Source organism: Telopea speciosissima, chromosome 1, assembly GCF_018873765.1.
Source record: "Telopea speciosissima isolate NSW1024214 ecotype Mountain lineage chromosome 1, Tspe_v1, whole genome shotgun sequence".
NCBI classification, from domain to species: Eukaryota; Viridiplantae; Streptophyta; class Magnoliopsida; order Proteales; family Proteaceae; genus Telopea; species Telopea speciosissima.
The window spans coordinates 12,295,240-12,319,672 of NC_057916.1; the positions used below are offsets into that span (position 1 = coordinate 12,295,240).

Consider the following 24,433-nt stretch of genomic DNA (forward strand, 5'->3'; position numbering starts at 1 on the left):
CCGCGAGTTACAGAATACCAAAATTACCAATAGATCTGTGCCTGGTCTATGAGGCCCGATTAGCTAAATTGATGGAGGCTGATTAGGCCCGACCCTAGATATGCGTGCCCCCTACACTGAGAGAGAGAGAGAGAGAGAGAGAGAAGGATTTTTATCATCTCAAGTGTGGTGCACTGCCCGTGCACTACATCTGAGAATCCAACGGTTAAAACATGGCCAGAGACATTTTTTTATCTTCTCAAGTGTTCGGTGTACGGTTGGATTCTCAAGTGAGGTGCATTGCATTTGAGAGGATAAAAATCGAGAGAGAGAGAGGATAGGCAAATTGATGTAAATCGATTTCCTACCCATTGGATTGGAATACAAGTCAGACTTACACCGATTACTTCGTGAATTGATGCAAATACCCTTCGATTACATATCCAACCAGTAATTCAATGAAGGGGCAAATAACACCTGTCCATATTAACCCCAAGGAGCAGTGCAGTTGGCAAGGGACGAGGCCTAAGGAAGCTGAAGGTCTAACTCCGCCTCCCTCCTTGGGATGTTTTAGTAAAATTATCAAAATACCATCAAATGGAGATAAATATAGAATATAAAATGACAACTTTTGTAATTTTAGCAACTTAGCTACATACTCTATTCATTTTAAGCTTAAATTGTACCAATGAGATGTTTGCCTAGACCCTAATCCTCTATCCCATGGACTAACTAACTCATATATTGTCGTGTAGTAAATAGTGAAATGTTATTTACCAAAAAAAAATAGTGAAATGTTATACTTCACTAGGAAAAGTGACATGGAAGAAAACTCTTATTAAAAGGTACATATTTTTTGAATAAGAATATGAAGTCACAGGATTTAACCTTATTTAAAAGTAAATAAAAGGACAAAGAAAATCTAGAATAAATTATTTTTTTTCCACCAATTTGGTTACAATAAATTCCAAGTTTTGTAATTTATTTTGTCGTCTCACACTCTAACTAACTAAGAGTAGTATCATGTTCAGTAAAAACACACCGGCAGGGATAAAAAGGGAAATTTGTGCTACTCTTGATATAAAGGAGATGGGGTTAAATTCCAAATACTTGGGCACTACTTTATTCCCAGTTCGCTCTAAAATCTCAACCCTTTCCCCTATTATGTCTTGAATCCATGCCAAACTATCATCTTGGAAGGCAAACTTCCTCTCCCAAGCGAGGAGAGTGACACTCATTAAGGCCGTGCTCCATTCCATCCTCGTGTACCATATGTCTTGTTTTCTTTTCCCTAAATCACTTTGTACTAAATTGGATGCTATCTGCTCCAACTTTTGGTATACGGGGACACCTGCTAAAAAGCATTTATCTCTCATTGCTTAGGACTCAATTTGTAAACCCAAGGAGTTGGGGGGATTGGGTCTCCGTACCCATTGGAACCATAATCGGGCATTGATCATAAAACTTGGTTGGCGTCTTCTTAATGAGCCCAATTCACTGTGGGCTCAGGTCCTAAAAAATAAATACTTTGCTAATCAGTCGCTACTTGACCCTTTAATCACTTTCAAACAGGGGTCGTGGACTTGGAACAGTATCCGCACCATACTCCCCCATTTGAGGAAAATGATCCGTTGGAAAATTGGTACTGGTTCAACCGTCCTTCTTTGGGAAGAACCTTGGATTCCTACTACTGATTTCACTTCACTTAATCAGGTTATCCAACCTAACCCTCTTTTCTAGACTATGCATGAACTCCTTATTGGTAGGGAATGGAACATACCTCTGCTTGCCGTCCTGTTCCCTCCCCCAATTTGCTCACAGATCCTATCCAACCAACTTTCCACCAACCCTTTCACTGATTGCCTACACTCTCATCTGTCCAAGTCGGGGAAATTAACAACAAAGAGAGTTGCTGCTGCTTTAGCTCACCACTCTCACCTTGCCCCTACTACCTTGCCCAATACCTTTTGGAGGCAGTTGTGGAAGCTCCAGATTCCACCAAAATTTATCATTTTTACCTGAAAGTTGCTGCATGATGGTATACCTACACGGTCCAAGCTTTTCGGGGCAGATCAGTCTACTAATCGATGCCCCTTTTGCTTGGCTGCTCTAGAAACAACCTGGCATCTTTTCTTTTCCTGTGACATAACTAAAAGGATATGGGCTGCTGGTCCCTTGGGCCTACGCACAAAAGGAATTGCTGGATCTACCCCCATCAATGCACTTCATAATCTATTCCACAGTTGCATCTCAATGACCATTAATCCACGCACCACCTTAAGCATTATCTGTATTACTTTATATTTTATTTGGATCCACAGGAATCAGATAATCTTTGGCACCAAATCCTTGAACCCTCACAATATCATCAATAATATTATCCGCTGGGTTAATGACCTAAATCTCTTTTCCTTTGAGACAAATGATTCCCTCTAGACTCAATCTATCCTACATTCCTCCAACATCCAACTTCGCTCCAAAGCAGACTATTTGCGGCTAGGAACTCAAACTGTTATTATATCTTATGGTAGTTTCGGCCCCATAACCAATGCTGGGGGATGGGGTTTTTTGGTTATTCATAACAGCAACTTCTATGCTTTTTCTGTACATTATGGTTATGTAGGGTCAGCCCAAGAGGCCGAGTTGCGGGGACTCAATGCAGGGCTCCAAAGGACACTTCCACTGGACTGCGAGGAAATGATTGTGTGGACTGATTCCCAGGAGGTGACAGATTGGCTCGAGAAACCGATGGATCATCCCTGACCGTACCATCTTTACACCTGGTTATTTGATATCTCCCATCTTATTTTCTCCCAACGGTCTGTAAAGATTATAAAACAACCTAGATCTTATATTACTCCAGTTGATAGACTATCTAAGCATGCTACACTGAATAGTTTCTCCTTTGATGACTGTTAATATAAGTATTATGTTTAATGAATGAACTTACATTTTCTTCACCAAAAGAAAAAAACAAAAAACATATCAAGACGTGGAAGAATTAAATCCCGTCCATAGACTCTATACGAATGTTCCAGTCTATAAAACCTAAGCGTTAAAGGAGAATCGTCCAAAAAAACTTAATGGGCAATAAATAAAGTGCTGCGAAGGGTAGAAGAGAGAGAGAGAGAGAATCTTCGGCGTCGGACTCGAAAAGGAAAGTCGGAATCCATTGGTCGTTTCGGAGAGAGAATAGGCGGAACGGTGGAGACTGTGGAGGATCTCCTCACATTCTCACCATTTTGTTCTTCACCGAAAGAGAAGAGAGAGAGAGAGAGAACTGAAGAGGGATGATTGTTTATTGATTCTTTCTTTAAGAATGTCGTCTGTCAGAATGATTACTGCTCTTTGAATCTGATCCTATTTCTTAATTCCAACTCTCTTTTCACTTTCTCAGGTATGTTCTTTTGATCCTTCCTTTTTCTCGAATTCCCTCTTTTTTGGGGTTTATTGATTTTTTATTTGGGGAAATATGAAGCCGCCGATCTTCTGTTTATCATCCACATGCGGAAGCATGATTGTGATCATCAATCTTGTTTTTTATTCTCTCCTGTTTGCTTCATGTTATTGTTGGTCTGCTGATCGATCAATCTTAACTTCCTGTAATCCGTAATTTCTCTTTCTGTTTTGTGTTTATATATATATATATAGGATGAAATTTTTATTTAATTGGTTGTCTTTGATCGTTACGATGGATTCGGTAGATGAATGCTTGTTTTGTATACCTGGGGCTTTCGTAGTTTATGTTCTTTATTATTCAGATTCTGCTGTGTCATGTTTGTCCCAGTTTAAGTAATTCTTATCTGTGTATAGTAATCACGATTGATGTAAGGTTGGTTGGCTTGGATGATAAAATTAGGTATAGTGACTGACTTGTATCAAAGAACCAGATCTTTACCCCTTCACAGTATTCTAATAAGTAGTCCACACTCCACAGGGATTATCTAACATTTCGCATACTGGTTAATACTGAGTTTGGTTGCTTTCCCCTCACAATGTGGGATAGGAACAGTAAGAAAAAAAGCTTTGCAATTTTGGTTGCATAGGTGAGAGAAAATCCTTGAAAAAGTAACTTCTTTTGGGAGAAAGGTTATCTCTAGTTTTGGAAGAGAGAACAAAAGCAGGGAAAAGATATTTGGGAGAAAATTGGTCGTATCTGGCTTTTCCTTTACCCCTCATAAAGTGGGGAATAACTCACTAGCTAACTGTGGTTCTTGGACAACCAAACAACAATGATGGGATTATGAGTATATTTTCTCTTGATTTTCTCAGTACAACTGAACAATAGATGGAGGAACTTTTCTTTTCCATCTCTGTTCCAAGAAAAGAACCAAACACAGCCTAAGTTGCTTATCTTTAACTGGACAATTTTGTTAAACCAATTGGCTATCTATTCGATAACATCCTAAATATACAAGGAGTATATCGATGAAATAAGGTGGTGGTGGGTAGTTACTTCTGGATAGTTTAAGCGATGCATCAGTCAGAAAACTCTGGTGATGTGAACCATCTTCTGGTTCAATAACTACCCAAGCACTGTTTTAGACATGTTATACCCTTCCATAAAAAAATTAAACTATATCACAGGTATGAAGAGAGCCAGTCTAGTGGTATGTTTGACTATAGGATGTTAGGTGGTCAGATCTAATATCCATCACATGGTAAATCAGTTAAGGCCCAAATTTTGTGTACAAGTAGATCCTATGGCACCTTGATTACCTGTCAAATTTGAATTCAATCAGAGATGGCAGTGTAAAGCTATGAAGATTCATTCCATTTTGAAAAAAACTAATGGATGGCTAAAAATACAAGGGAAAGTTGCCAATATATGGGGGTAAATAATTGAGTTTCTGTGAAAGCTGGCATGGTCAATCTAGACCGTGCTCTTTCCTATTCAATGGTTGGATTTGCGATATCAGTATTCCATGTGACACATTAGGTGGTCATTATATGGAAGCTTCCATGAGTGGACCAACAAGAAGAAACTTTACCCAGGTATGACTTATATTAGGAAGATATTTCAGTATTTGATATTTGATGATCTTTGCAGATGCCTCTTATGCTCCTTCTCTGTTATTTCATCTTATTCTTGTCACTTAATTGATTCTTTAATCCATAGCTCAGGTGATGTGTTTTGTGGTCTTCAGTTCAAAAGTCTGGTTAATATGTTCCTGTTGTTATCTTTCCGAAACAAACTGGACTTGGTATACATTTTTTTATATATTGCTTCAAAATGACTAAGCATCTTATGTCATAACTCCAGTATAGCAAACCTTTGCATTTCAGGGCATCTTTTCTGTTTGAATGCTTTGTGACAAAGGATTGGCACTGAATCAATTTTTTGTCTCAGTGTTACATGAGGTTAGCATAAGCATGTACCACTAATCGCCACTGCCTGGAAAAATTTTAGTACCACAATTCTTCTTTTTAGGTTACTTCTGACCATCTGAGGTGCAGTCTATTTCTGAAATTATTGTAGGAAGTTTAAAACCATTTATAGATATTGACAACATCATGATTAGAATTATTAACTTACTTCGAATTTCAGCATGTCAATTTCCAGGTTCTCCTATAAATTTTGTGTCCCTGTCTTTTGCATGCTGTCCATGTTGACATATTTGTACTTTGGGATGGCTCAAGTTGTTAGGCCAACATTCCTTTGATTGAATAAGAGGCAACGACATGAGCTTAATTTCGGAAGGACAAAAAATAAGGTCATTGAATCATCATCTCCCTGATATATAAGGGAAAGTTGTCACTTTGTTTTCCTATATTTAGAATTTTTTTAAAATAACTTTATTAGGATGACAGTGCTTATTATGTTTCGCTCCTCCCTTCCCCAAAGAAAATCTCCTGCACTACATATTACTCTTCCACTCAGGTAAGGAACTCTATTAGATCTTTTCCCTCCCTCCGTACTGAATCTGCAAGCATAACTGTCACCTTTTGATCAGTTTCAACCAAACTTGGGTTCCACAATCAGAAGGTGAGAGTTTATTGCAGAATGAGGACAGTGAAAAACTAGTACAAAGTTCCTAAACTGCTCTTCCTTTTTATATGTTCTCTCCATTGTACAACACTCTTCAATCACCTCCCTAACTTGACCATGCCTTATGTTCATTCTACTAAACTTGGGTTCCACAATCAAAAGGTGAGAGTTTATTGCAGAATGAGTACAGTGAAAAACTAGTACAAAGTTCCTAAACTGCTCTCCCTTTTTTATATGTTCTTTCCATTGCACAATACTCTTCAATCACCTATTCACCTCCCTAACTTGCCCATGCCTTATGTTCATTGAAACCACAACCAAAATGGTTCCTGCTAAGTCATTACCTTCACCAAAAATCAATCTGATAAAGGAACCTTACTCACTAGGCTTTATCCTAACTACTTGGAGTCATCTCCGTAACTCTTATTGTGCAATCCCATTCTATTGCATATTAACTATAGTGATGTTCCTGGATGCCCACTGAAAGTTGACACATTCACCCTCTTCTTTTTTCTGTAACATTATATGATGCGTATACAAACAGACTCAATGTTCTAGGTTCCAAAGCTATAAATTTATCGCATAAAAATATTTAAACTGCACTCAAGAAAAGCATAAGCATGGTTATAATATTTCAAAATTGTTTCTGATTACTACATGTTTATTTTTTGAGAGCAAGTGGGCTTCCAAAAGAGATACCGTCTCTTTGTGTTAAGAAGAAGAAGCAATGATCAGCAATTTGTCCTTCATGTAATTCCCTCTGGATTTTCTCCTCCCCCACCCCCCTTTCTCTTTTTGGAGCTTCTTTTTTTCTTTTTATCTTTTTAGGTTGGTATTTTTGCTGGGACCCTTTTAAGGCTTGTCCAAATCCTTTGAACTGAGACACGATGATTTTCTTATGAGTCCTATGTAAGCAGAGGGGCATAATAATTTGAAGAAGTTAGCAAGCTAGAGTTTTTCTTCAAATCTTGATGAGTCAGTCCAATTGTTTTATGATTGCTATGTCTTACTTGTGCCAAATAGATAGTCTCTATCGTTCATGACGGAAATAATGATCTGCCAAAAACTTAAATTTCTTTGCAATCAAGAGTGAGAGAAAGAGAGAGCCTGCTTTAGAACCATATCCATTAGTTATTGAGGATTAATTGAATCACATCTGAGCCTGTTGATCTTTTGTAATCATGTGAACTTGTTAATCTGTGGGATTAAATTTTTTTATGCAAACACTGTCATATTTATTTCCTAATAGTTAGTGAACTCCTGAAGATACTTTTTAAAAAATAATAACAAAACTTTGCTTTTCTTGTCCTATGGAAGCATTTGAGGGTGATTTCACAGCCAAATTTATCAAGGAAACTTGGTATGTCCAAATCTCTTACACGATCTTCAGTGATTGTTATACCTAACTTGGGAATTTCGGCATCACCGGAGAATGTGTATTAGACCCTATGATAATGCTACTCGTTAAGAATTTGGGCTGTATAGCATATGGACAATCCTTTGAAAGAACGATGCAAAGAAAATTCTTTTTTTTGGGGGGAATTTGGAGAGAATTCTACAGGCGGACCTTGATTCTGCCATGTGGCAGGTCAGACAGGGTGTAATCTTGTGGATAGGTGGACCCAAGGGTCCCCTACTCACATGTCAAATTTCATCGCAATCCAAGTTGGCCAACTGGCAAAATCACATATTTGCAAGCTAAAAAAATGGGCAGTTTGACAAATACAGGAATGCATGGACATACCTTGGGAGGGGGGGGGGGAGGTATTGACTGAATTTGACTTCTAAAATTGAGAGACTTGACCAATCCAGTTTACTCCCTCGATATCCTATACTATCATCCTCCACATGGCAAAAATAGGTGGCCTGCTTAGAAACCTCTCCAAGCGGACTGGCGTAGAAAAACTTTTGCCTTCTCTTAATCTTTGGCAGCTGCAAATCAACAACATCTAGCAGAAGATTCAAAGATTGAACAGCATCTTCAAATTAATTTTCTTGCAAGATTTCACTAAACTTGGTTTAAGATATGATGCACTCTAATATGCTCAAAATCGATGTTCTCTGTCAGAACTCAGAACCTGAGTCTTTTAGTATTGAGCAGCATCCTCACTAGTTTCAGTTATGTCAATTTTTTAAGGACCCGTAGTGCTTTTGTTGCAGAGTTGTCAAGCTGTATTCAATTACCGTCCTTCTTGTCCCCCCAGTCTACTGTTGGGACAGAACTGCTACAGTCTGATAGTGTTGGTGATATAAACTAAGGTTACCGCTCTCAAGCTTACATCTGAAATCAGGTGCTGCATATGTACTGTGAGGGTGAAATAAACAGATCCCATTATTGATCACACTGATTTCTGGATATCATGTATAAATGCATGTGAAGATGCATATATTCTTAATGGGACGTTTTATTTATCTGAGAAGTATTTTGGTGATACATCACTTGGAGACTTCATGTTTATGATTTGTTTCTTCTTTGTGTTGGTTGTCATGAACTTTCAGATGGAGAACCAGAGTCCCCAACAGCAGCAGCAGATTATCGAAATTAATAGAGATGTGCCTGACAGAGGCCCAAGCCTTGGAGGGGTTAAGGTCTGTGGTGAAGCACCGTGTGGATTCTCGGAAGCTGGAACCAGCTTGAAGGATGCCAAAGAACGAGCTGAATCCATGCGGAAGCTTTGGATGGCAGTTGCACTCTGTATTGTCTTCATGAGTGTAGAGGTAGTTGGTGGAATCAAAGCCAACAGTCTTGCCATCTTAACTGATGCAGCGCATCTGCTCTCCGATGTTGCAGCCTTTGCCATCTCCTTGTTCTCATTGTGGGCGTCTGGGTGGGAAGCAACTCCACGTCAGACATACGGTTTCTTTAGGATTGAGATCCTTGGTGCTCTGGTTTCTATCCAGTTGATATGGCTCCTTACTGGGATACTGGTTTATGAAGCCATTGCTAGATTAATTAATGACACAGGTGATGTACAAGGCTTTCTGATGTTTGTTGTTGCTGCTTTTGGTTTGTTGGTTAATATCATCATGGCTTGCTTGTTGGGACATGATCATGGTCACAGCCATGGCACTGGTCATGCTCATAGTGGACATGATCATGACCATGGCCATGGTCACGGTAACCACAACCATGGGATAAGCATTGTGACACATCATCATGGAGGGCAGTCCAAACAACATGACGAGCATGATCATGTTCATGATGCCAACCATTCGGAGCCGCTGCTTCAGAAATCTGTCGTAGATGCAGAAAGAGCACAAGCCAGTCATGAACATAAGAAGCAAAGGAATATCAACTTGCAGGGGGCTTATCTTCATGTACTTGGGGACTCCATCCAGAGTGTCGGAGTGATGATTGGTGGGGCAATCATATGGTATAGACCTGAGTGGAAGATAATCGATCTGATATGCACCCTTATCTTCTCAGTGACTGTGCTCGGCACAACAATAAGAATGCTGAGGAACATACTGGAGGTTCTGATGGAGAGCACACCGAGAGAGATTGATGCAACAAAGCTTGAGACAGGACTCCGTGGGATGGATGAGGTTGTTGCTGTTCATGAACTGCACATTTGGGCCATCACTGTAGGAAAGGTCTTGTTGGCTTGCCATGTGAAGATCAAGCAGGATGCAGATGCAGATATGGTGCTGAACAAGGTGGTAGATTATATCCGGAGGGAATATAACATCAGCCATGTTACCATCCAGATAGAGCGCTAAGTGGGCTCTGCACCCTTAGAGTTCATAGCCCCAGTTTTGGGGAAGGGAACGAATGGTGGACTGCTTTTCTGTTTTCATTCTCAGGTCCAGTTGTTTCAGCGTAAAATAGTGAGGGAAGAATATGTTTCTGTAAAATAAAAAATTTCATTGTTTGTTTTGAAGATTGGGGACAACACATTTTATGGATTTTTCTACCTGGCAAATTTTACGCACTCGAAAATCTTCCTTCGTAAAATTTTGAAATTCTTGAGGCTATCCTTTATTGCCCTAGATGGATCAAATATTGCCTGTGTATCTTTGTGGGTGATGTGGTTATATCCATACATTATTCTCAGAACAATATGGTGGGGGATTGTATAATTTAAATTTGGTTCGGATGACATATTGTATAATTATTTTAAATAATTTTATCATATTAAATAAATGGGATCGAATCCAGAACAGCCTCTCGGCAAAAGCCGTAGTTAAGGCTGTGCAGGTCTGCCTCTCCCTGGACCTGTATTGCCTATATGTCTTTTTATATTAAATAATTGACAAACAAGTACAGGACAATTATAAATCTCTCATACGTATTTTGTTCTTTTACCTTTTACTGGTTGACATTTTTTTTTTTCATATTCAGTTGCGAGCATATAGCCAAGAAGTGGCTACATTACTTGGTTAGTGGTTACTATAGGCTTTTCTGAAGAGTAAAGAGTTCGTCAAAACCCAGGGTTCGAGGAATTGGAATCAGCCAGTTCCAATCTCGATCCTACCCAATCCAGAACAGTATGGAATTCCAATATCAGGGTTTTCTTAATAAGTGATTCTAGCCGATCCAGAACGGAATTAGATCGCAACAACCAATTCTGAACTCTTGTTGCTTGTATAAACCACCCAAGTTCTGTTCATACGGCATTGAGCCATGGGCAATCGGGAGGGAGAAAGCATGGAGATAGAACATATAATGTTATACTGATAATTTGACACTTTTTCTGACTTTTTTTTTTTACACTTTACTGACTAATCTTTGTAGATAGTAACTTCTGCCTCCTTAAACATGTTGCTAATTCAGAAATTTCAACAAGAAGTTTAGGAGTGAATTTCCCTCCATCCACGATGAATGAGATCCTCCCATTCATCGAGGGGCGAGAGAGGGCAGGAATAGGTATCGGGAGGGTATTTTGGAACATACTAAAACCCTAGGAGGGGTTTGTGAACCCTAAGGATGGTGGGTGAACCGTCCCCTATGGGTGGAGGAAAACTTTACTTTGTCGATAAGTTCATTCATATGAAAATTTATTATGAACTATATCACAAGGCAATGACATAGATAGGACATCAGTTGCGTATTCAATATCAAAGGATGTGCCTAAGATCTCCAGTTCTTTAAAGAGAGGGTTATCAATCTCACCTGATCCATGATTGAAATACCCAGGTCAACTCTCCCCAAAACTAAAATGTAGCGATGCATGGGGCTCTACCAACTATTTCTTGACCATACAAAATTGATTACAATCACTTGGAATGATTGGAGTTCCATTGTTCCACCAGAAAAATCTTGGATGTAGAGACTTAGATTTAGTTCAAACTATGCCTACTGAACTTGCACTGCATAAAACAAACAATATACTAACCCAAAAAGGAAGAGATGTACTGTACAATATTGAATCATCCTTACAGTTTTAACTACCAATAATTTATGCATATTCTGAAATAATTGTAATTTATGACTGGTCGCAACCACAATTATAGCATTTTAGGCAAGGATTCCACAAATTATTTACCTTTTGGCTTCAATAAGCAGCAGAATGGTGGTGGGGGGGGGGGGGGAAGTAAAAAACCATAAAGGATCGAGTCCCATCACTAAACATTGTAATGTGTTAACATTTGGGTTATCTTCAAATCTCTGCACATTATTGGCATCTATAGCCTTCTAGGAAACATCCAAAGCGACTTCTTGAAGAACAAAAAATTTGTTATGGGAAGAATAAGAAAAGAAGAAAAAGCAACAACAAAAGTACACGTAAAGTTGGGGCTCTTCAAATTCTTTAATCAAGTCCCATATCATCCTTTGCAATATACCTAGATCTTCAATTTCCAAACCAGTCCTCAGTACAATAAAGGATGAGGGTGAGGAGACCAGGAATTTTGGTTAATTGGAAATGCAACTGGCAGAGGGAACACCATGTATGATTTGCAACTATTGGATATCAGATGCCCCATCAGCAGCAAGAGCCTCACACCTCACTCTGCCTTTGACTTTTTTATTTTACTGGCAGCAGATCTGCTGCTGGGTCCATGCATACATCTCCCCACAAACTTGAGGACCTCATCAATCAGTATAACTGGTAATGCAACAGCCAGCACTAACAGCCACTCATTGACGCTGAGAGGCACAATGCCGAATACTTGTGCAAGGAATGGTACATACAGGATCAAGAAATGCAAGCCGAAGGAGACAGACATTGCCAGCAGGAGCCATGGATTGACCCAGGGGGGCATTGTCAAGAGGCTCCCATCCTCAGATAAGGCATTGAGGGAGTTGAACATTTCAATCGCCACCAAAACAGACAGGGAGAGGGTCATGGCTTTCACTTTGCCGGCCTGGAAGTAATCACAAGGGTTGCTATCAAAGGAGAACACCCGAGCCCCAGCTGTGAAGTTGGAAACTGTAAACCCTTCCCAAGAAGAGCACTGACCCCAGTTGGAAAGCTGAGAATAGGTGACAAGTGTGTGGCCATCCTTGCTCAGGTCAATGCCCATGAAGGAGCCATGTGTATACCATATAATGAAGACACCCACAGTCGCTAGTCCTACATAGAGCCCAATGACCTGCAACATATTTGAAGAGTAAATTAAGATAGACATTGAATAATGCCAGAATGAATAAAATTCAGAAGAGATAGCAACTCGAGGAGTGACAGGATGATCATGAAAAAGGCTAGGGTACCAGGTAACGAAATAAAATCCAAGCACTGATCAATGAGTCATTGCTTCTTCTAGGAGGTTGCTTCATTATATCAGTGTCAGGTGGATTGAATCCCAGGGCCGTTGCAGGAGGGCCATCAGTAACAAGATTGACCCACAAGAGCTGAACGGGGATCAGGCCTTCTGGAATACCTAAAGCTGCTGTAAGAAATATGGAGGCAACCTCACCCATATTTGAGGAGATCATGTACCTAAAATAAAATAACATCATCAGAGCCATGCCAAATAGTTGGGAGCACTATAATGATAAACAGTAGTTATGAATTATTAAGATACCAATTTACAAAAATCACACATTTTCATAAGTGGGAGCAATCTGAATTCTATGATATTAAGATACATGCTATCGGTTGAAGGTATATATGGAGTTTTAACAATAAGCTAACGATGGTTATAAGGTTCTGGGCATGGCAAGTAGCTCTGCAAAGCAAAATTTATAAATAGTGTAACCATGCAGCCAGATCTTTACCTGGATCCAACCTGTATTTCAATCGGCTGAAGGTATATCTGGAGTTTTAGGGGCAAGCTAATGATTGGTGCGAGGTTCTGGGCATAGCAAGGAGAATTTCAGCAAACAAAATTTATAAATAGGGCGGTCGGGCAGCCAGATACCTAGATCCAACCTGTATTTGGCCCAATTAAGGCACCCTGTCCCCATGGATGCGCACACACAGACACAGTCACAGACATAAGCACGCACACACACACACACAAGTAGCCCCTTTATTTGAGATTGGCATTTCATCTTTTGATGAACCTTTTTTTTTTCCATTTTTTCTTGGGGTGAAGGGGGACAGAGGGGGAGGGGGAAACTCTTAATTGGCCATGTATCAAATTATATATCTCAACTCCATTATTCATTGCCTAAATGTTGAACTTCCCGTTCTATAATCCGCTGTCAAAACATTTAACAAGATATTGACTGTATAGTCATTTTCGAAATTACTATTCACTAAAAGGAGAAACGTTTTTCCAAAATTTTCACAACTAGAGATGAGTTAGCTATTCATGATGTAGGAGTATCACTAGCAGCAATCTGAGCTATTATCCTTCGAGGAGTTTAATTTGAGCAGGTTTTCACACATGGAACTAATATTACTAATTTACTACATGAATGGTTTGTGGAATCATTCTTAACTGTTATGGAGAATTATCAAAAATTCTTAGCATAAACAAAGAGGTCTGGGTCACTTGGGATGGTCCTAGTTGGCTCCGTTAAAGAAGTCCAATTGTATTGGGTACAGAGTCCATGTTTTTGCCTTCATTTTTTTTTTTTTTTTTTTTTTTGTGGGGGGGGGGGGGGTGGGGGGTGGTGGAATAAATAATGAATTTATTAGACAAGGAGAAAGGGAATAGTACAACACGAGCTGAGGCAAGGAGGCCTCAGTGAGGAAGACAAAAGCCCCAAACTAGATAAGAAATAAAGGGAAAATACAGCACAGAAAAAGAAGAAGAGAGGACTGGTCTCAGAGGTAAGCCACTAATTGTAGTGGACCACTCCTTGTTTATTTAGCACATTAGCCACTTTATTATTAGTCCTATAACATAAACTAGGGCAGACCACTCCTTGTTTATTTAACATATTAGTCACTTCGATATTACTCCCAAACAAAGGACTAAACTTGTTTTTTATTTCTTTTGTTGTTGTATTAGAATTAGGATATGATATGGGTTACAAATGGGGATGTGGTATTCATTGAAACAGATTGCTTATTGATTACACAACGATATTATGAGGGATCCTTGAAGCATATGATTTTATTTTTTTTTGGGTAAATAAATAAATTCATTACTAAAGAGAAGAAGAATACATCAGTCCCTAAAGAGGGGAGAAGAAAGACAACTAAATACACAAAACAGGACCAAACCCTCGAGAAGCAGAGGGGCCTGAAGAAAAGAGAGAGGAAGGCCTCAGGAAACAACAATATGCATGTTCCTTGGGGTGGCAATACAAATAGAGGAAACAGCAGAAAGCTTGCCTTTGATGTCGAAGGAAATGGAGACCAATGAGAGTTGGAGGTCCATTTCCTGAGAATACGCTCCATCCAAATATGGTTGATGGCGGCACTGAAGGCAAGCTTATCCACAACATCACAGATAATATAACCAGCAAAAGATATGTCCATCCAAATCCATTCCCTCTGGAAAGGGAGAATCGTTTGTTTCTTGGCCAACAGTTTGCTAGGATCCCTTTCCAAATAGAAGAGGAGAGGGGGTATGCAAAAAAGAGGTCGTCAGTATCTTCCACTGCATTCCAGCAGAAGCAGCAAGGCTGGGACGGAGATCTGACAATGAATGAGGACGTACTGCATTGGGAGGCATTTGGTGAGGGCCGCCAAACAGTGAAACTGTGGTGAGGGATGTGGTATTTGAACCACACAAGCTTGTGCCAAAGAGATAGGGAGACCAAGGTCCAGATGAAGTCCCAAGCTGCCTTAGAGCTGAAAAGACCTGAAGATACAGGAGCCCAAATGATATTATCTCCTCTTCCATGGGGCCTTCTGGATATGGATGGCAAGGCATTCCACATATTAGAGAGCATAGGAGAGGAGGCCAGAGGAGCCCAATCACCAAGACTAATGATGTTAGCTACATAAACTGCTTGGAAAGGCCTGAACTGTAAATAGCTCTTGTACTGACAGAGTGACGGAGAACCCCCATAGGGTACCAATGATCAAGCCAAAGGGAGGTGGAGGCACCATCATCAATTTGGAAGTAAATGGCCCCAAGGACAATAGGACGAAGAGACAGAATCTTACAAAAGCAGGGATTAACGCCAAGATGGAGTTATGGAGATCAACTTTGGAATCAAAAAGTTTTAAGATAAGTAGAACAAAGACAGAGTATATGTGTGTAACTTTGGTTACACTAGAACAGATAATGAGGTGGTGAAAATTGATGAGGGAGATTCCACAAAGTGACTATTTTAGGTACTTGGTCTCAATCATAAATAAAGAAGATGATATAGGGGATGATGTTTCACAGAAAATTAAAATAGGATGGATGGAGCGGAGAGGTGCGTCCGGAGTGTTGTGTGAAGAGCTTATTCCTTTAAACTAAAAGGAAAATTTTATAGGACAATCATACGACTGGCTATGATGTATGGTGCGGAATGTTGGGTAGTTAAGAAGCATCATATAGATAAACTCAGTGTAGTGGAGATGAGGATGTTGAGATAGATGAGTGGCAAAACTAGGAAGGATAAAGTAAGGAATGATTATATTAGAGCTGATTTGGGAGTAGCTCTAATACATTATAAGCTATGAGAAAGTCGTTTGAGGTGGCATGGCCATGTTCAACAGAGGCCTTTGGATGCTCCAATACAAAGGAGTGATTTGATTCAGATTGAAGGAACTAAAGACGTGTTTGGTTGAAGGTGTCGGACAAGTCAGATCCCGTCGAATCTGGATTCTTCTTCTTTTCTTTTTTTCTGTTTGGTTTCTCGGAACATGGTTTCATGTTCGAATCCGCAAATCCACGCGAGTCCACATTTAAGGCTATATTGAGACTCCAATAAAATTCACCCCTTGGGGTAAATTCAGCAACGAATCCACGCGAGTCCACCTTCTCCGTTTCTCTCTCTTGCTTTCTCGATTCTTGATCTCCATACCGGTCATCTTTCGAACTGGGTTTCTCAGTATGGAAGAACAAGATCTTACTTTACCTTTATCTTCTTCTCCTCCTGTCCACGTCAATGGCGAGCCTTCAGGTTCTGCTCCCTCCTCTTCTTCTTCTTCCTTTTTTATTTTTTTTGGGATAAGGACAATAATTATTCTAATTTCTCGTTTTCTACCCTGCTTCGATCTATACTCCTCGATCTCAGAATAATGGCACATTCTATTGTTGTAAGACATTCCCCCATTCCTTCCAACTCTCATTCGTGACCCTCCACCGGCACACGGTTTCTTATCTTCCGTTTTATTTCCCTTCTATTAAGGGATGTTTAATAAGGATATATGCACACATTGTATTCTACTCAATATAGAATTCTGTTTTCTCTGGTTTTCCTTCTTAACAAGATGAAATTAAGAGGTTCAAATAAAAGAAGAGTGGGAAGTAGCAACAGTGTTTCCTCCTCTGGAGAAATATCTTCTCTTTCAGTATAACATGCTACGAATTTGGGAATGTACAATGGCTGGTCCATATCTTGTACAGAAATTTTCAATCTTTATTTGGTAGAAACTTACTACTTAGCTATGTTTATTTCTAATTGTTAATGTCAGAGAGGACAATGGAGTGCTGTTACTTCACCTTCATATAGATTCAGGATGAATCCAATTGACAGACTCAGGGTAACCGAACAGGTTTTTTTTTTTTTCTCAACTACGAATCCACATGAACCAGATTCGTATGAAGCAGATCCAAAATCAGAATCTAACTCATCCGACACCTTCAACCAAACACGTCCTAAAAGAGCTAGGGGCAAACCTAAAATGACCTTAGGAGAAGTGGTGAGGAAAGACATGCATAGCTTAGGCCTTGTATCAAGTATGACCTCGAATAGAGCTGATTGGAGGAAAAGCTGAGTTGTTGTACAGGCTGGTAGTAGTTATTTACTTCTTTGGGTTATTTTATTTGATTATTTTAGTTATGTTGAGAAAGTCGTAGAAGATAGGCTAGTTAGTTTTGAATTCTATTTTCGTTTTAGAGTTGGAATAGGAGTCTTTGTTTGTTTTGTTTCTTTCTCTTTATATATCTACTTGTAGTTGTTAACAGAGATTGAAATTGAATTGAGTTGAGTTACATACACTGTAGGTGTTCGTGTCGAGTTGGTCGACTACCGTTCCACTTCCCAACCTCTCTCCTCGTCGCAGGTGCTGGTTTCCTTTTACCTCCCTTTGTTCTCTCTCTCCCTTACATCCTTTTGTATCTCCTTCTCTTCTCATTATTCTGTCCTTGGTTATTTGTTCTTTCCATACTCTCGGATTTCCCCTGTTTGGGGGGTACTTGACGCCCTCAACAATTGAACCGAGCTCCTTCGATCCTCAACTTTTGTTGCCGGAATTTAGTACATATAATCCTTAACTCGGGGCGACTTAACCTGGAGAGTTTGACATCCACAACTCACGTATGTGGTGAGATCCAACATGCTGTTGGAACCTGCAACTGGATCAGCGACCTGATCTGAGTGATTTCAGAGCTTCAATCCCAATTGGTGGATATTTGATATGTTGCTGGTTACATTCAACAGGATTAGGAGTTGGGATTCTCCTCTCAAAATTTCAAGTCAATTGGGTTCCTATCGGGACAGTTCTTGCACTCGTAGACCAGTAAACCCTTCGCTGGTTTCCTGATTCATGGAGAAAGAAGAAGAGTTCTTCTCATTACTTACTCTTTTATATTGCACTTCCCATATTACCCCTCTCATTCGCTTTTATCCTCTTTTCTCCCTTATTTTAATTTTATTCCAAGTCCACCCCTTCTCTTTAAATTATAATCCCCTTTACATCCTTTCTTCCTTGATTCTTAGTAATCATTTACTATTCCCTTTAATTATGAATCTGTCACTCTCTTATAACTTCCATTTACTACTGTTTTGCCACTAGACTATTGATTTGTTTAGTTCATTGCTTGTGTGGGCCCACAGTGATTCTGAATAGGGTGTTCGAGGGGCATTTTTTTGGGTGGCAAACAAAAAATTTTTTAAAAAAGGCGTACCCAGTGCACGAGGCTTCCGCCACAGCGGCGTCTGGGGAGGATCATAATGTACGCAGCCTTACCCCTGCTTCGCAGAGAGGCCATTTCCAGACTCGAACCCACAACCACTAGGTGGCAAACAAAATTTAATGAACTTAAAAAATAGAAATTAGATAGAAATTCAAAACTCTTGTAAAGCAAGTGAATAAGAGACCCCCGAGGGGCAAGCTGCATGATCAAAAAGTCAAAACCAATTCAACTACACATCATTAGGAATTTCAACTCTCGCAAGATAGATACCCGCTGCAGGTACTCCATTGAACCTAGCTTCCCATAGAGAAAGTGACCCAGGCATGCCACATCTTGGGAAAACCATGGATGACCTTGTCAGGCCCACAAGCAGGTTTGCATTGTTCTTATTGGACCACAAGATTTAGTTGTTATGCTCATCACCCACTCTAAATGGGAGAATAGGAAATAATGGATGTTCTCAAAAGTATTTTAAATCATATATGATAAACAACAATGGCACCATTCCTACAGTAAGTGTAGGCAAAATTAGCAAAATTAGTTGACAACAACAAAATTTACAGCCTTTTATTAGCAAGTGCATTTTTTTATTATCACATAAAATAAATGAGGATTGTAAAGGAAAGCAAACCTGATGAATGCCTTCATGTTGTTATAAATAGATCTGCCTTCACCAACAGCAGCAACTATTGTACTGAAATTATCATCTGATAACACCATGTCAGAAGCTTCCTTTGCAACCTGTGAAAAATAAGGGGCATTAGAAAGATGGTTAAACAGATACTTAAAACAAAACAACATACAATTCATTAAAAAAATTATGGAATGACATTTGTGTCTTAAGAAAGGAGGGAGATAAGTAAAAAAATGGATTAAAAATAGGATCATGTAGTTTGTAGATCAAGAACGACTCTTTTAAATGGTACACTACACGAGTACACTAAAATGAATTCCAGATAACATATTTCCTGTGGTTGTCTGTATTGCAGTAGGATAGGGACAAATTTACTAATAGTAAAACCCTTAGAGATCCTGATCTTCTGCGGTGTGGACTTGCACATCACACCAATAGCATTTAAAAGGCAGCAATATGAATATTCTGAACAATCAAAACTCCACATACCCAGGCATATGCCAATATGGAAAAATAATGAATCTGCATTAAACATCATGCAGGTTAACAGAAAAATTTGTGATAGAGAAATACACTAGATAATAGATATCAATCCCCAGACACTGGAACAGGAGACTTCTCAACAAGACCAAAAACATTAATCTCTTAGAACCCCAGAAACAGACCATCATTCATTATTAAGACTCTAAACACCAGAATGCCACAACTCCCAAACTCATGACTCAATAGAAATTCTTAAAAACACAAGTAAATTATTCAACTGATTAAAAAAAAAAAGGAATATCTACATCCACAAGTACATTCCACAAGAGCCCAGAGAGCAGAGACAACAATTAGAAACCAAAAATAACATACCTCAGTTCCAGCTATGCCCATGGCAATCCCAATATCAGCTAATTTCAGAGCAGGGGCATCATTCACCCCATCCCCAGTCATTGCAACCACCTCCCCATCTTCTTTGAGCAACCTCACAATCTCTTGTTTATGCCGTGGCTCAGCCCTAGAGACAAGAAGGCCACCACTTTGCCTCAAATAGGATTTCTGATCATGAAGATCCATAAATTCTCTTCCAGTTAAGCTTTTCGAGCTAATGTCCTCTTTAGGTCCAAAGACACCAATTTCATGACAAATTGCTTCTGCGGTATTTTTGTTATCCCCTGTAATAACCATAACGCGGATGCCAGCAGCTCTGCAATCTTCAATTGCTTGGTGAACCTCTTCTCGAGGAGGATCCTGTAACATTTTAAGATCAAATCGGTTAGATCTTTTCTTTTTTTTTTGGGGGGGGGGGGGGAATTGGGGGGTAAATAAATGCTGTTAGTTCACAAAAATGTTCCAATCTATCAGCAGGGAGAACCTGACAGAGAAGACAGAAAAAGGGGGAGTGTAAAATTAATAACAATGAGTGTGAATAAAGCATTTGCCATCTCACCCTCAGTCCCACCAAGCCAACAAAAATGAGATCACTCTCAATTGATGAATAATTGGATGGATTAAGTAAGAGTTCATGAGCTGGATGATCTTCATCACCATCATATGTTGCAAACTCAGCAATATCCTTCTTGTAAGCAAAACCCAGACAACGCAATGCAGCTGTGGACATTTCATGAAGGGACCGCATAATAAGATCTCTCGAACTTTGATCCATTTCTACCACAGAGCCATCAAGCAACTGAACAGAGGAGCTCCTTTCCAATAAATTTTCTACTGCACCCTGCCAGAAAACAACCCGTGTTATGACACAGCCACAATAATTTCATAACTGAAAGGACTTGACAAAGGGGCACAAAACCTAGCGTCAGGAGCAAGGGTATCCATGTTAGCTTTCACTCCCACCAAAGAAACACACGTATTTTTATTTTTATTTTTTGGGTGGGGTGGCGGATTGGGGTTAGGACATGTCCAAACTTAGTCAAGGTAGAAAATTTCAGTAAATATAAAGTAAACATGTAAATGATTGTCTCAACTTTCAAGAGAAGAAGCAGAAAAGAGTAACACATAGAAAATTACAATTGGGCAAAAAATGGCTTGCCTAGTTAGTGCAAGTCCCCTTTTTTTTCACTACTTTTAAACACCCCCCCTGGGTTTGCGCATATATATGGCTTGTGAAAGGGTTAGAAGCACAAAATAGATTAGGTAAAAATTTATTAAGACTTTGTGTACGCCATATCAGCAACTAAAATGGTCATCTGTACACAGATCATACAGGGTGAATAATGGTAAATGTTGTTACCCCCTACCCTTCAGAACTCCAAACTTACTGGCTTGAATTTCTTGAAGGATCCAAGCCCAAAAGACGGGAGCTCTGTAACAAAGTCCACAAACCTTTGAACAGCAGACTATAAAACTCCAATTTTAAGAGACCAAGATACTATCAATTCCAAGAAATTGCATGAAACGACCAAACAGATTTCAAGAGCTATCCATGAGGGTGATAGTTTACGGAAGATTTTATTAATAAAAAATAGCTAAAGTAAAAGAAGCCGAGTACAACAACAACAAAACCAAACCCATGAAGTTTGACAATAGTTAGCAGCAAAATGGACAGTAACAAAGTAAATGTCCAAAATCAAAATAAGCTTAGCACAAAAACAATACATCCATCTTAAATTTAACATTTTACCAGATAGAATAAACAAAAAAATTACCCATGTGCACGCACACAGAAACACACATGTATTCCTTGTTATAATTGTTCGGAAAATAATGCAAATCAACTCAATGAAGCATTCCGGAAACTTCATAAATAAATAAATAGGGGCCACACGGCTAGGCTTCACAGCAACAACACCACCCACACCCACAACCACAACCACAACCGCACAAACACAAAAAGAGAGAGAGAGGTTGTGTGTTCATACCTTCACAAGTAATGAATTCCTTCCTGTAGCTGATTTCACAATAACTCCCATGGACTTGCGATCATGGTCAAACTCAAGAGTTGCAATACGACGTTCAATGTTACTCCATTGTTGACAACAACCTTTAACAAAACAAAATGAAAAGTGTGACATACGACTATCCATAAACATATACTTGAAGAAACGCAATAAAGTTCACAGGGTTTCAACATACGTAGCACATCAGCAGAACCACGAGATGAGTCAGCAAACTGTTCAGGAAGCCCCATCTTCTCAACCATAACCTGGAAAGAAAAGAGACTCATAAAGGAACCTTACCACATTAAATAATTAATATTTTTTAAACGGCCATACATGCATTATATTTATATATTACAAATCAACAGCCGGAAAAGGCACTTCAATAGCTTCAGCGCTATAGAAAAGCATCTAGGAGAGCAAGAGCCAAAACAAGTAACAGGTCCCTAAGTGTTGTGATTATGTTCCTATGCTAAATTTCTTTGCCCTTGCTTGGCATCTCAGCATCATCACAGTTCATTGCAACATAGTTCTGACAATCAAATAAAATAGACCATGCCTAATCAGATTATACAAGAAAGAATAAAGAAGGGCCTGAAAATAAGAATGCCTCACCTTCAGTGCTGCCTCAGTGGGTAAGCCAGTTGCCACATAGTGATTTCCAGATTGTGCAACACCTGCATCATTGCAGACAGCAGCAATCGTCGCAATTGTTTGAAGATTTGCGTCCATAACACCAGTTGTCCAGTCATGAATCCTCCCATCAAGAGGGTTGTATGTGGTCCCTTCCACGTTGAAGGTCCTGGTTGTATCCGCACCAGGCCCCATTGCTACAAGCTTTGCCACAGCCATCTGATTGGTGGTCAATGTACCTGTTTTATCAGAGCAAATCACAGTTGTACAGCCTAGTGTTTCAACACTTGGCAACTTCCTCACAAGCGCATTCTTCTGTGCCATCTTCCGTGTACCAAGAGCCAGACAAGTAGTGATAACTGCCGGTAATCCTTCAGGAATAGCAGCAACAGCCAATGCCACTGCGATCTCAAAGTAGTATGCGCACTTCTCGAAAGAGAACTTAAAATTGGTAGGCCAACCATCCACATAATCCCAAGTGAAGAAGTATTTCACATTGATGAGCCAAACCAGAGCACAAATAACACCAATAATGATAGTAAGGACCTCTCCGAATTCATTAAGCTTCTTCTTCAATGGGGTATCTTCATCATTCTGCGAGGCAGAGTGAATCTGGGAATGAACTTTCCCGATTTCTGTGTTCATACCAGTCTGGGTGACCAAGCAGATACAATTCCCATTCACAACCGTTGTGCCAGCAAAAATCATACACCTTTTCCCCTGAATGTCCGTGTCTTCGGGGACCACCTTAGTGGTCTTGTTAACAGCTTCACTCTCTCCCGTCAATGACCCCTGCTCGATCCTCAACGTGGAGCTTATCAGACTCAAAACACGCATATCAGCAGGAACCTTGTCGCCCACCCTAAGCACAACAATATCACCCGGGACAAGGTCCTTTGCAGGTAGATCGGCAATCCGTTTCCCTTCGCGAATCACCGTGGCATGCTCAGATTGAATTTCCTTCAGGGCTTCCAGTGCTTTCTCAGCGTTGTTCTCCTGCCAGACTCCAACTGCGGCGTTTAAAATCAGGATCAGGAAGATCACAATAGGCTCGACGAACGCCGTAAGTTCCATCTCGCCCCCCTCATCCCCATCGTACCAAGCGAGGACGAAGGAAATAACGGCAGCGGAGAGTAGAATCCGCACAAGGGTGTCGTTGAACTGTTCGAGAATGAGAGACCAGATGGAAGGACCCCCATGCTCCTCCAACTCATTCAAGCCGTAGATCTGACGCTGCTCCGCGACCCTATCCGAAGTCAAGCCAACGTCTTTGTCGACCTTGTACTCCTTCAGGCACTGGTCGACGTCTTTGGCCCAAGCCGGGAAGATCTCCTTGTCAGGGGATCTCGATCCACTATCATCACGTTTCCCATAATCTTCCCCTCCTTTCCCCATCGAGATTCAGTTAAAAAGGAACTCGAGAAGAACAAGACTTCAATAGTTTAAAAATCTACGAAAAAAACACAGAATCTACTGATCTGCAACTACAGAGATGAAACCCTAGCCAATAATGAAAACAATATCCAGCTTAATCTGGATGAATCTTGGCAGACGAAAACACAGAAGTGGACAAAGAAGTCAGCTGATGGAGAGAAGAAAAAACCAATTGCGAGCAGAGGCGTTCTTAAAATTGAAAGATTTCAAGTTCATGATTACCAGATAAATCCAGAGCTTCTCATACTCCTTAGATTGTTAGAATCAGACTCCTTCCCTACCTCTCTCCCTGGTTTCAGACTTTCAGTTGGAAACCCTGCTCTGTTTCCTCTCTCTCTCTTTCTCCCACTTCCTCTCCACTCTGACACTCTCCCTCTGTGTGTTTTTTCCTCTCTACGTCTCTTTAGTCTTTACTCCAAAATCCAAAGTGAGAAGGGAAAGTGAAAAAGGGCAGAACAAGAAAGAAAAGAATACGTTTCTTGCTGTGAGAAACTGAAAGGAGCGCTTCAATCGCTTGTAAAAAGGTCT

General features: G+C 39.9%; 2 protein-coding genes across 2 annotated transcripts; one reads left to right on the forward strand and one right to left on the reverse strand.

Moving 5' to 3' along the window:
* Positions 1-3,342: 3,342 nt before the first annotated feature.
* LOC122658285 (metal tolerance protein 1-like) lies at positions 3,343-16,493 on the forward strand. Its single transcript, XM_043853209.1, has 4 exons — positions 3,343-3,376; positions 8,129-8,259; positions 8,468-9,721; positions 16,482-16,493. Exon 3 carries the CDS (start codon positions 8,468-8,470, stop codon positions 9,686-9,688), a length of 1,221 nt encoding a protein of 406 aa, XP_043709144.1. The 5' UTR covers positions 3,343-3,376; positions 8,129-8,259; the 3' UTR covers positions 9,689-9,721; positions 16,482-16,493.
* Positions 11,515-23,897, reverse strand: LOC122658274 (calcium-transporting ATPase 4, endoplasmic reticulum-type-like). The gene is made up of 8 exons (XM_043853200.1): positions 22,454-23,897; positions 22,035-22,104; positions 21,821-21,942; positions 20,392-20,673; positions 19,815-20,192; positions 18,957-19,066; positions 12,621-12,849; positions 11,515-12,502 (listed from the first exon to the last, which is right to left on the reverse strand). Exons 1-8 carry the CDS (start codon positions 23,864-23,866, stop codon positions 11,915-11,917), a joined length of 3,192 nt encoding a protein of 1,063 aa, XP_043709135.1. The 5' UTR covers positions 23,867-23,897; the 3' UTR covers positions 11,515-11,914.
* Between the last annotated feature and the right edge of the window lie 536 nt (positions 23,898-24,433).